This window comes from Xenopus tropicalis, chromosome 3 (genome assembly GCF_000004195.4).
Source record: "Xenopus tropicalis strain Nigerian chromosome 3, UCB_Xtro_10.0, whole genome shotgun sequence".
In the NCBI taxonomy this organism is placed as follows: domain Eukaryota; kingdom Metazoa; phylum Chordata; class Amphibia; order Anura; family Pipidae; genus Xenopus; species Xenopus tropicalis.
Window position 1 is genome coordinate 108684155 of NC_030679.2, and position 12303 is coordinate 108696457.

At 40.6% G+C, this 12303-nt stretch overlaps 1 protein-coding gene across 1 annotated transcript; it reads left to right on the top strand.

Annotated features, from left to right (window-relative positions):
• The first annotated feature begins 270 nt into the window (after window positions 1–270).
• Window positions 271–3847, top strand: mesd (mesoderm development LRP chaperone). Its single transcript, XM_002932237.3, has 3 exons — window positions 271–516; window positions 1245–1477; window positions 2898–3847. Exons 1-3 carry the CDS (start codon window positions 370–372, stop codon window positions 3154–3156), a joined length of 639 nt encoding a protein of 212 aa, XP_002932283.1. The 5' UTR covers window positions 271–369; the 3' UTR covers window positions 3157–3847.
• The last annotated feature ends 8456 nt before the right edge of the window (window positions 3848–12303 follow it).

A 12303-nucleotide genomic window follows, 5' to 3' on the forward strand; every position in this document is an offset into this window, starting at 1 on the left:
TAATATATATGTATAAAAGGGTCTTTAGGCAAACTATCATATTGCCACAATTTTCAAACAGGAAATATTTTGTGAAAATATTATTTGAGCTTAAACACAAGGTTTAATTAAAATAGCTGACGATTTGGAAAGTTTCCCCACGGATAACACCAAAAGGACAGCCTAGCTGCTTTAAAAACCCTAGCTACTGTTCAGACTTCGCCCAGAATAAAAATGGACGCGGGCGGCTTTGAAACGTCATTTATCTGACAAACCAATAGATGCCGCGTCCTTACCGCCTCTTCTATTCCAATGAAGCGACCAATAGGGAGAGGTCAGCGTGCCTGGGCCCCACCCCGTTCCCTGAAGCGCAGCTAGAGGTGGAGGAAGATGGCAGCTATGGGATTGCGAGTGGTGTGTCTGTGCCTTGTGCTGCTTGTCGGCCTTACCGCGGCTGCTGAAGAAAAAAAGAAGAAAAAGAAAGATATTCGAGACTATAATGATGCGGACATGGCCAGGCTGCTGGAGCAATGGGAGGTGAGCCGTGTAGTCCCGGGAGCAGGTTCTGGTACCGCATATAAAGGGGATCCCTACCGTGACTGTTCCATTTACATTTATCACATTCGAAAATGTTTTTGCTGTTGAAAGCAGCGTTTGTTTATTCCTTTCTGCTCTCTTAAAGGAGTGGTTCACCTTTAAGTTAACTTTTAGTATGTTATATAATGGCCAGTTCTTAACAACTTTGCAATTGGTCTTTGTTACTTATTTTTTTTTGAGTTTTTTTTTAATGATGTGCCACCTTCTGACTCCACCTTCTGACTTTCCAACTTTCAAACAGGGGTCACTGCCCCAACAGCCAGAAAACAGTTGCCCCATAAGGCTACAATTATGTTATTATCACTTTTTATTACTTATATTTTTATTCAGGTCCTCTCCTATTCACTCCCTGGTTGCTAAGGTAATTTTTTCACTAGCAACTAGATATCTGCTGAAATGCCATACTGGAGGGTTGCTGAAAACGTGAAATAATTTAAAAAAAACCCAAAGAATAAAAACCAATTGCAAATTGTCTTAGAATATTGCTCTCTGCAGCTAACTAGTGAACTCAAATGTAAACAACACCTTTAATCTAATCTTGGCAGAAGTTTTTGAGAGTCAGAACTAGTGGTGCAGAATGATTATCAGCCAGACTGGTATTGCTGTCCCTTACTCATACATTGTCATTTGTTACTTTTATTGTTTTAAATACTTTTTTTTGCCTGTAGCAAGATGACGATATAGAGGAGGGGGACATGCCTGAGCACAGAAGACCTCCAGCTCCAGTGGATTTCTCAAAGATTGATCCAAAAAATCCAGAGGGTGTCTTAAAAATGACTAAGAAAGGCAAGACCCTGATGATCTTTGCTACAGTGTCGGGAGAACCAACAGAGAAGGAAACGGAGGAGATCACCAGTCTGTGGCAGGGCAGCTTGTTTAATGCCAACTATGATATCCAAAGGTAACATTGCCTTAACCTCTTCCCTTCAAGCAGCGGTTCTTTTAGTATAAAAAGTAACTGTAACATACAATCCACATTATTGGCAACCTATAGCTTTTTTCTGCCAGAGAGGTAGATTCTATGTTGTTGGCAGGGAAAGGGTTACTGGTAGTAATTAGGGGGAAATGGAACCAAAACTTCTGACCTAAAGCCCATGTTTGTGTATAAGGGGGCAGAGTTTGGTCTCATTGTTGGTTAATGAATGATATATGGGAGCAGGGGGGACACAGCTAAACTAAAGGGTGCCAGTGTGAAGTTATACACCATTGTTTATAGCAGAATTCTGTTGTCAGTGGGCTGCAGTACATCCACTGTAAGCTGGTGGTAACAGGCTGACAATGCTGTAATTGCAATGATGATTCCCAGTAAGGGTGAAACTCCACAAGCAGATCGACAAATGCCTCCAACAAGTCGGGTGTAGTCGCGTGGGTCAAAATATAATGGGACCGATGCAGAAATTTGATATGTAAACTACATGTAGATGCATCTGCATCCAACAAGATAAATTTCAGTGGTGTCAGAATTTTTTTTTCTCATTGAAATACGTTGACTGTCGGATGTAAACTCATGAACAAAAGAAAACATCTGACTTAATCTGATCTGACATTACATTACAGCCTATTGGAGTTTAGATTTTGTCGGATCCTACAAAATCTCGTGCTGTTGCATGGTGGATCAAATCTCACCCACAATATTTAAATAAATGTACTTGTGGAGTTTAGCCCTAAAGGTGAAACTGGTCTACACTTGGGAATCCGATCAGCATACTGCCCTGACTGTGACTTAAAGCCCAGTGGGTGAGGCTTACACGTTAAGATCCACATATTTAGCGAGGTCGCCAAACAAGCGAATCTTCTCCCAATGTGCCCACCTAAGGTAGGCAATATCAGACTAATTTGATCGTTTGGAAAATTGAACCCACCCAATCGACACCTGGACAATTTTCTGCCAGATATCGATCAGGGAGGCCCATGGGAGCCCCCATAAACAGGTAGTTAAGCTACGGAATTGGTCTAAAGGACTCAAATTAGCATCTTAAATCTGCCCTTGTATGGCCACTTTTAGTTTTAAGGGTATTCTCATTATTTGGTCTTAGGCCTTTCCTTATTCGTATTCTATAATAATTTTAAAAGTGCTCCCTTATTACTTGGGTAATTAACTTCTACCTAATTACCAGACCAAACAGGTTCAATTCCAAGCCTGAGAGCTTCAGAACAAAAAAAATAAGGTAATAATCGTAAATAATTAAAAAGGAAAAATGCAATGACAAAAGAGGCCAACATTGTTCTTAAGGCACTATTGAGCAAGTTTTCATCTCTATATTGTTCATTATCTAGCTAGTTCTGATCCCATGCTTTCCATTGTCTGTCCCCCCCAATAGATTCATTGTTGGTTCAAACCGTGTGATTTTCATGCTCCGTGATGGGAGTTACGCTTGGGAGGTTAAGGACTTCCTTGTAGGCCAGGAGCGCTGTGCTGATGTGACTGTGGAGGGCCAAGTGTACCCTGGCAAAGGAGGAGATGGCAGCTCAAAGTCTGACAATCAGACTAAGCCACAGAAAAAGAAAAATGGAGAAAATAAAAAGGCAAAGTCATCCAAAGAAAGTAACAGAGCGTCCTCACCAAAGGAGGATTTATGACCCATGGATCGCTGTTTTCGGATTGGACCTCTGGGTAAACTTTTATCCTTTCCAAGATTTTTTATGTTGGAGAGCAAACGGCTTTAAACATAATTCTGTCCTGTTATTGGAGAACATTCTCTTGCCTGCTGGGAAAACCGTGCCATCTGTTTGATTTGTGTGGGACACAGCTTGGCCAGGGCAATAAACATCTTTTCCTCCCAATAAATGCAAGATGTCATGTGCAACGGAATGAGCCCTAAACTAGGAAGCGTATTGTCTCTGAGTCCCTACCAGGAAGTGTTCCCATTAAAATTAGGCACAAAGGGCAAATACATGCATGAATGGATGTTGAATGATTTACTGGGTAAATGAAAAACCTGGTTTGTTAACCAGCTAGGCAGTATTATAACAGTGGATTTTTCATAGTATTAGTTACTTAGAGGGATAGTACTGTCACACTGTATTAATGCAGAGATCCAGTTTTTATGAAATTGTGTATTTGAACATACTTTGCATTTTATTTCTTATTTTTCTGTAACAGTCTTTGTATGATGGAGGGTGTAACAATAGATACGTCTTATTTTGATGACCGTGTCCCTTTTAAACACTTGCCACTGGTACCAAGTTTTGAATGTACTGATGATATGTTACAGTTTTTTGCCCAGCATTTCATGACTTTCTTCAATACAGCTTTTTTTTTTTACACAGATGTGCTATATAGTATATATATATATTTTTTTTTTTAATGTAAAGCCTATTTTAGTTCTGACATGGTTATAACTGTATATAATATACTGGCCATACACGGACTGACTTGAGCCTTTCAGATTGAATTGGCAGCTTATTGGCCCTTGTATGGTTGGTACCTGTGTCATGGCCTACAATATCTGGCCAGATATCAGGCAGTTTTGAAGAACCTTTTGGTTGAGTATAACATTGATGCATTGCCATGGTCCTCACTGATAGGCCTCTGTGGATCCTTTAGTCCTTGTACATTTATATCAGCCTGATTTGGCCCTCAGGCAGGTGACCTAATAGGGCAAAGATCCGCTCGTTTGGTGACCATGAATGATTTCCCTAAAACGGTGGTCCCCAACTACACAATACCACAATCTAAAAGGGCAGTATCAGGGGCTTCATGAACTTCATACCAAGCAGTTACCAAGTTTTTTTTTTTGCATGCTGTTATTCATATTGCCAGATCATTGGTTAGGAGCTCAGCTTGCTTAACCCCAGGGTTGGGGAACCACTTGCTTTGATTGGAAATATAAAGAAAATTAGCACTTTTTTTTTCTTTCTTGCTATTCTTTGGGTCTGTACTACCAGGCATTATTATTTTTGTTTTGGGAATTTGTTATTAGAAAATCACCCAGCATATGGGCTAATAAACAGGCATAGGATAAATTAAGTACTGTGTCTGTGCCACAAGCAGAAATGCAGTCCTAGAAATTCTGCAGTGGGATCTCTAGTCATCATGCTCTGGTCCTCTGCTTATTGTCCCATTATTATTATTATCATGAAAAACCTCTCAGTTCTACAAACCCCTGTATGAGGCACAGTTTTAATGTCTTTCCTTACTAAAATTGGATGACACCCCAGTTCCAAAGTGGTGCAGAGAAAAAAAACATGTCCTAGACTCCCAAATTGCATCATGCCTCATCAGTTTCATCTGACACAGCAGTTTAATGTATAGCAGCCAGTTAAGATTGGGAGGAAATCAGGAAAACCTAACCACAAAACTGAATGACATGGATTCAGTTTAAAGGGTCACATATTAATCCAGTTTTACTATAAAACTGGGTAACATGGTGTGTAATTTCCCATTTTCAGCTGCCCTGGGCAACTTAAGTTTCTGCCATCACATCCATTAAACTTTGCTGACACATCACCCAGTGCTGCGACTGATCAGGTGCATCTTGGTTGGGAACTAAACTCAGCCTGGAAAATGCTGGCTGCTTGGCCCAGGCTCTAAGTACAGCAGATCTTGTGCATTTCATTTAAATGCAATCTGTTTGCAATCCATGCATCTCGGCTACCTTGCTTTTAGAGATGTCTCTGGGTAATATTCACCAAAGGTATTGCTTTAAATATGAGAGAGAAGAAAGGCAAGGGGAAGAAAATTGGAATATGGAGGAGAGATATTATGAAGTAACTTTCATGGAGGGGTTGATTCTAGCTTTCCTTAAAATTCCATCCAGGGATGCCATATTGGTTTTTTACACATTTTTGTAGCCCCTGTCTGTAGGACGAGCCCTCAAGCACTTTACATTAGTGACAGTATGTAACAGTTTGTTGGATAGAGAGAGGTTTGAAAATCCTGTCTGGAGAGGATCACATGGGTGCATTAATACTGTCCCTGGCAGATAGGTTTCAGTTGGCCTTCAGTATAATGTGATTGTTAGGCCAATCATATCGGTGTATAGCCATCAGGGGCACCCTAGGGTCTGCTACCGCCTCTACCAACAGCTCAGACGACGCTAACCCACTGCACCCACACCCTATGCCCCTTAGAGCAGGTTGAGTGTGTGGTATCACTATGCAGAGAGTATGCAATTCTTTGCGCTGCAAAACTCATTTAAAAAAAAAAAAATTCAGTATTAAAGCATGGAAGTTTGGCTCTTAAAGTTAGCAGAAGTGGGTTGGTAAAGTGGTAAAGTGCCCCCTGAAGGCCAGCTTTACACTGACTCAGTCTGAAGGACAAGTTTTCCATATTGACTTTCTTATTCTTGTTCCTGCTGTTCAGGATTGATCAATAATCCTAGTGTCCAGGTAAGGCGGAAATTCCTTGCAGGAGAGAGACCGGATACACAAGAAATAAAAATTTTCTGTAGAGCTGCTTAGATTCCTGTAGTCTGTATGTCCCAATGTCTCCAAATGGCAAATATGGACAATGTCACACAACTGAGCAATGTGCAATCATGGTGAAGTTTAATTTAAGATACATGCAGTATCCCAAATAGAGAAATACAGATTTAATATTAGCTCTGTTAGCTCTGCCCAAGGACTGATGTTCTGTGTTGCAGTTAAGGCTAATGCCACACGAGGCGTAGGGCGGATATTTGCGGCAAGCGTAAAAGCGATTGCTGAAAATTCCTCCCTACGCCTCCTACATGTGCCTGCACTCGAATGAATGAGATACGCTCGGGTGCAGGCACATGTAGCCGATATACTCATGAAAAGGCGAGATAATGCCAAGTCTCACGTTTTCATGCGTATTTCAGCTACATATGCTTGGGCACATATATACAGCAGCAGGGGTACTTAGGGCATGCTTTATCAGAATTCCTTAAACTCCTTTTAATACATCCATTATGGTATTGTAAGGGCAACCATGTACAGTCAAGCAAGTGCCTACACTATCATTCTCTGATTACTTGGCCAGACTTCCATTCTCTGCTCATTCAGAGAAGCACGGAATATAACTTCCAGTTCAGTGAAGTGCCTTGAATACACAGGAGCCATGAATAATATATACTCGAATATAAGCCGAGGTACCTAATTTTACCTAAGAAAACTGGAAAAACTTATTGACTCGAGTATAAGCCTAGGGTGGGTAATGCAGCCGCTACTGCTAAGTTTCAATAATCAAATAAATAACTGATAAATAAATAGATTACTTTAGGGAAAGAAAAATGCTACAGCAGCAGACAAAAGCAAGTTTGGGAATGCTAAAGAAGCTGCCATACTAATTATTAAGTACTTGGTCGTGTGTCCGTGCGCCCCAACCCCCATCCATTCTCAGCCAGTGACACGGGGGTATGTGCCAAGCCTCTGGCTACTCCGGCAGTGATGGTGAATGGTAGATGGTGAAGATGTAATGCGCTCGGCGCACCCAACCCCCCCCCCCCCCGCCCCCCATGGACGGATGTGTTCTGTTCCAGATCCTAACTGCTGCAGAGAGACCTGCAAAGAGTTAAGCTAAGGGAAGACGTGTAACTGAGAAGAAGAGAAGCATCCCCTCGTAGATAATTAGTGAAGACAACGTAGAACAAATACAACCCTACCCACCATGTGAATCAAGATGGTTGACAAAAAAAATGTTGATCTTCCTTGTACTGTATATTAATAAAATGTATTCAGATCAGATGTTTGTAAGGCACAAGAAATATAATGCAGAGTACCTCGGTGTCCGTGTGCCCCCACCCCCATCCATTCTCGGTCAGTGACACGGGGGTATGTGCCAAGCCTCTGGCTACTCTGGCAGTGATGGTGAAGATTACAAGAGTCGGCAGGACGGACACAAGTGGAGGTAGGGGGGAGGTATACTCGAGTATAAGCCAAGGGTTACTTTTTGAGCACATTTTTAGTGCTGAAAAACTTGGCTTATACTCGAGTATATACGGTATCCTTATACTGTGCATAGTGGCACCACTCTTTTGTATGGCTCATTTCATCACAACCCCATATTGGAAAATATAGGACATTAGAAATCACCTCAGAGTTCCATACCCAGAGGTCCATAGCCACAAAACTATTCAGTAGCATCTAATACCCTTATACTGGATAACTGGAATATTTATTATGCCTTATATCAGGGATCCCCAACCTTTCTTACTCGAGAGCCACATAAAAGTTCATGGATGCACACTATCAGCTTACAGGAGGCTTTATTTCCTAGTCCTATTCCTATTCAACCAAAACTTGGACTGGGAGCAACATCCAAGGGGTTGGTGAGCAACATGTTGCCCCCGAGCCACTGGTTGTGGGTCACTGCCTTATATTAAAGGGAAACTATAGCCCCCAGAATGAATACCTAACTAACAGTTTATATTATGTTAAGTGACTTGTGGCTAAAAATCTCACCAAATTGCAATGTATATATCAGTAAATATTGCCCTTTTACATCCTTTCCCTTGATCCACCATTTAGTGATGGGCTGTGTGCTCCCTCAGAGATCACATGACCAGAAATAATGCAGCTCTAACTGTAACAGGAAGTAGTGTGGGAGCAAAAGGTAGAACTATGTCCATTAATTGGCTGATGGGGCCTAGCATGTACGTGTGCCTTGGCTTGTTTGTGTGCACTGTGAATCCTATGATCCCAGGAGGCGGCCCTTAATTCTTAAAATGGCAGTTTTCTTTTTAGGAGTAACCAACAGCACATACTACTAAACAAGTATATTTTTATGAAAATTATTTAGATGAAGCAGGGTTTTACATATGACCTTGTTTAGGGAATATATTTTTATAGAGACCTACATTGTTCGGGGGTATAGTGGGAGGTACTTGTTTTTAAAAGGGTTGTTCACCTTTAAATTAACTTTATGTATGATTTAGAGAGTTCTATTCTAAGATTTGCAGTTGGTCTTCATTTTTATTTTTTAAAGGTAGATTTTATTTGTTTTACAAAAGTTCATTTTTATTTTTGACATTTTGTTTTTGTTTAGTAGCTCTCTAGTTTAGAATTTCAGTAGCTATCTGGTTGCTAGAGTCCAACTTACCCTAGCAACCAGGCAGTGGTTTGAATGAAAGCCTAGAATATGAATATGAGAATGAATAGCCTGAATGAAAAATAAGTAATGAAAATAACAATAAAGCTATAACAATAAAATTGTAGTTTCATAGAACAATAGATGATTGGCTGCCGGGGTCACTGGTCCCTATTTGAAAGTTTGAGTCAGAAGAAGGCAAATAATTCAAAAACAATAAAAAGTAAACAATTAGGCCAATTATAAAATTGCTAAGATTGGACATGCACAATATTAAAGGCCAATCTGACGGTGCGCTGACCCTTTAATAGCAATTGCTGCTCAAAGCGGCATTTTTCCTTTGCAAAACTTTAAAAACCACTTGCCCAGCAGGGGGCGCCATATGACTAGCAAATCTCTCAACTGCGTTTGTCTTCTGAATGAAAGGAAAATTAACACATTGAAAGAGCCGTTGCTTTATGTATTTCAAATGACGTGCAGCCATAGTCAAATGTATGTTTATTGTACAAAGCCAGCGCCAAGTCCATTATCAAAATCCTCAAAACTTTTAAAGCCCTAAAATGCAGCTTTGGGGTTTTACCAAACAACTCCCTAAAGCTCTCAGACTGATGAGAAATTAACATTAAAAAACTTGAAGTGAGCCACAGGGAATGTGCAAGCCAAAGCGGGCAATATAAGGGGCACCTACAAACATAATAATAGGGATGATAGCAACAATCCTGTACAGAATAAACGATTATCTTGGATACCAGATCATAAAAGACCCATTTAGCTGTCACCAAACCAGTCTATTAATGTGGGTCTATGCCCTTTAAAGTGGACCTGTCACCCAGACATAAAAAGCTGAATAATAAAAGTCCTTTTCAAGTTAAACATGAAACCCAAATTCTTTTTTTTATAACACCTCTATACCCATTAAAAATCCCAGCTGTCAATCATACATTGCCTGCCCCTCCTCTATACCTTAGGCATAGAGGCGGGGCAGACCATACCTTTAGCTTTCCATTCAGCACTTCCTAGATGTCACTGCACTTCTCACTTTTCCTCTCCCTCCTCATCACCTAATTATGTAGCCAGTGCATGGGTATGGGCATCTGGTCATCCAACTAGATTTTGGCATGATACAAAGCTTACCTTACTAACTCCACAAAATAGTGCCTGCCTGCTTGCTGTGTTTGAGTAGTTCAAAGACTAAAGGAAACAAGATTTATACTATCTATATAGTGTAAGTGAAGTTTATTTTGCCTGACTAACATGATAGAAAAGAATTTGAAGTTATTTCTTAGGGTGACAGGTCCCCTTTAAGGCGTCCTATTGTGAGAATACATTCTGGTCTCTAAATACCATAATTCGTTTTTTCCCTAGTTTTTAAGTTATGAGAAGTATTTACATTGATAATTTAATGAATCTGAAGGCCGGCTGGCTGCTGTTGTAGGAAACTGATTTTGTTAGAAAAGGAAAAGGTAATGTTTCTCAGCTTAGAAGGGTAAGTCAGTAGTCAGGAGACATGTTACTGGTCAGTTCTAAGCAGAGCAACATCACAAGGCATAGCTTTCTCACAAACGTTTCTGATCTGCTAATTCTATGGCCTGGCACCCCAAAAACACAAATTACTTTTATTCACTTCTTAAATAACATGAAGGATTCACTTAAATTTACATCTGAATATGACACAATTAGCTTCCTACATGGCAGGGATCTACTAGAAACTCCCCCGTCCAGGGAAGTAACAGATAAGAACTGTTTATTACACTTTGAAAGTGTTCACATACTTTAGGGCTGGTGGGATGGCATATGCCTTGAGAGGAAACTTCCACGATTTCAGGAAATCGTGGCGCTGCATATGCCATCCCACCGGCGATTTACATACAAGCTGGTGGGATGGCATATTGGGGGGATTAGTCGCCCACGACAAGGGAGATTTGTTGCGGGCTACTAATCTCCCCATCTGCCACGGCCCTTAAAATGCTCCCTTCCATATACCCAATTCTCACGGGTCAAAAGAACTCTATCCAATGAGAATAAGTATAAGGAGTAAGTGAGATGGCCAATCCCTTTAGAGAAAGGGGGTACCCTGTTAGAAAAGGGTCTGACACTGGTTGAATATAAAAGCAGGGAGGGGCTCTTATGTCCCTCTAAATGAAATGACCCTGGGATGGTTAGGACGGCCAGCAAACATGTTAGCGGGATAATCCATTAGCACTGGCGCTGCTCAAATCTTGTGTGACTACTATACTATCTTTCCATCTAGCATCCTTAATGGCATTTAACAGAGCAAGGAGCCCACAAGATCGGCTGGTTAAAGCTGCCATTGGCCCCTGAAACCACAACCAACCCGATTCCTTTCTCAACCAAAGTTTGGGACCTTTCCTTGTCTTAATTGCACACAATGTAAATCAGTTATTAAGGGAAATGCTTTCCATCACCCTCATTCGGGCAAAAGATATACAATACGTAATTATTTCACCTGTGATTCTTCATTTTTAATATTTCTATTAAAATGCCCTTGGGGTCTCATCTATATTGGTGAAACCACACAAAAGCATAAAGGCCGCATTTCCAAACACAAGCCAACCATACCCTTCGGTTTCCAGCACATTTTTAACAAGTGAAGCTCTCTGTCAGTCAGTTATATTTCAGGTCATCGACTCTTTGGGTCCCTAGACTTGCTGGTCATAGAATTCTTATGCTTTAAAAACTAGAGATGCAATAGATCAACAGACTGGATGCTATTTGGCCAAGAGGGCTTATTAGAGATTGCACTGAGTAGGTATGTAGTCCTGTCATTGTTTTTAACTAACATTGTTTCTAACTAATTTTATTCTCTCTAAGGATCTACAATGAACACCCTGAGTGTCAGTGCCTATGGGTGCATACAATGGAGTGGCTCAGGTGCCAAATGCTGTATGTTACGTTGGTACCAGAGGACATACCTCCTAACAGTCCCGATTTTAACAGCTCACCCAGCAGTCTCGGATTACTTACTGAAAAGTCCCACATTTCCCTTTGATCTCCTGCACTGAATGCTAAAAAAGATACAATGTTTCTCAAACTTAATTAGATAAGTAGCTTTTGGCAGAGAGCCCAGAAAGTTAACAGCCACATCTGCACAGAGATACAATTGTAACTAATAAGCTAAACAGGTCTCTGGGGGAACTGAGACTTGCAGCTTAAAGGGCAATTGTACCTCTTTAGCAAAACTAGAATAACACATAAAACAAGACCCCAAACCAAATTTTGTAAAATGGGAGTGGTATTTAGTGGGTGTGGGCAGGAAAAAAATAGGCGTGGTTTTGGGAGGTATCTAGGGCATGGATAGATCATTTTATTCCCCTTATATATGTTCCCACCTAGATAACATAATTTACAGTAGCTGAAATCCCAACACGTTTCTACTGAAAAGTCTTGTATTTTGATGGATATTATTAGAAATTTGGATTTTATATTATGGACTTTTCTACCCTGAATCTACACAGCAATTTTAAAGACTTTTTATTTTAATATTGAATCTGCTGGGTGGGGGGGAGGATTGGGGGCAGTCTTAGCCTCCTTTCACCATTTAAATTCACTTTGCTTGTTACACCATTTAGGCTGACAAAGGGCCCAGTATAAATGTTGCCACGTTGGTGAGATGATAAAAAAACTTGTCACTGCTTCACAGCATCTGACGCGCCTGCACTATTTTTGTTTTTTAAACTTTGAAAATTGAAAACAGCAGAAAATTGAACAGCAGGTGG

Bases quoted from the DNA above. Each gene is read 5' to 3' on its own strand.
- mesd (XM_002932237.3), top strand. From the start codon at position 370: ATGGCAGCTATGGGATTGCGAGTGGTGTGTCTGTGCCTTGTGCTGCTT. The intron at 517-1,244 runs GTGAGCCGTGTA...TTTTGCCTGTAG, and splicing joins GGCTGCTGGAGCAATGGGAG to CAAGATGACGATATAGAGGA. The intron at 1,478-2,897 runs GTAACATTGCCT...CCCCCCCAATAG, and splicing joins GCCAACTATGATATCCAAAG to ATTCATTGTTGGTTCAAACC.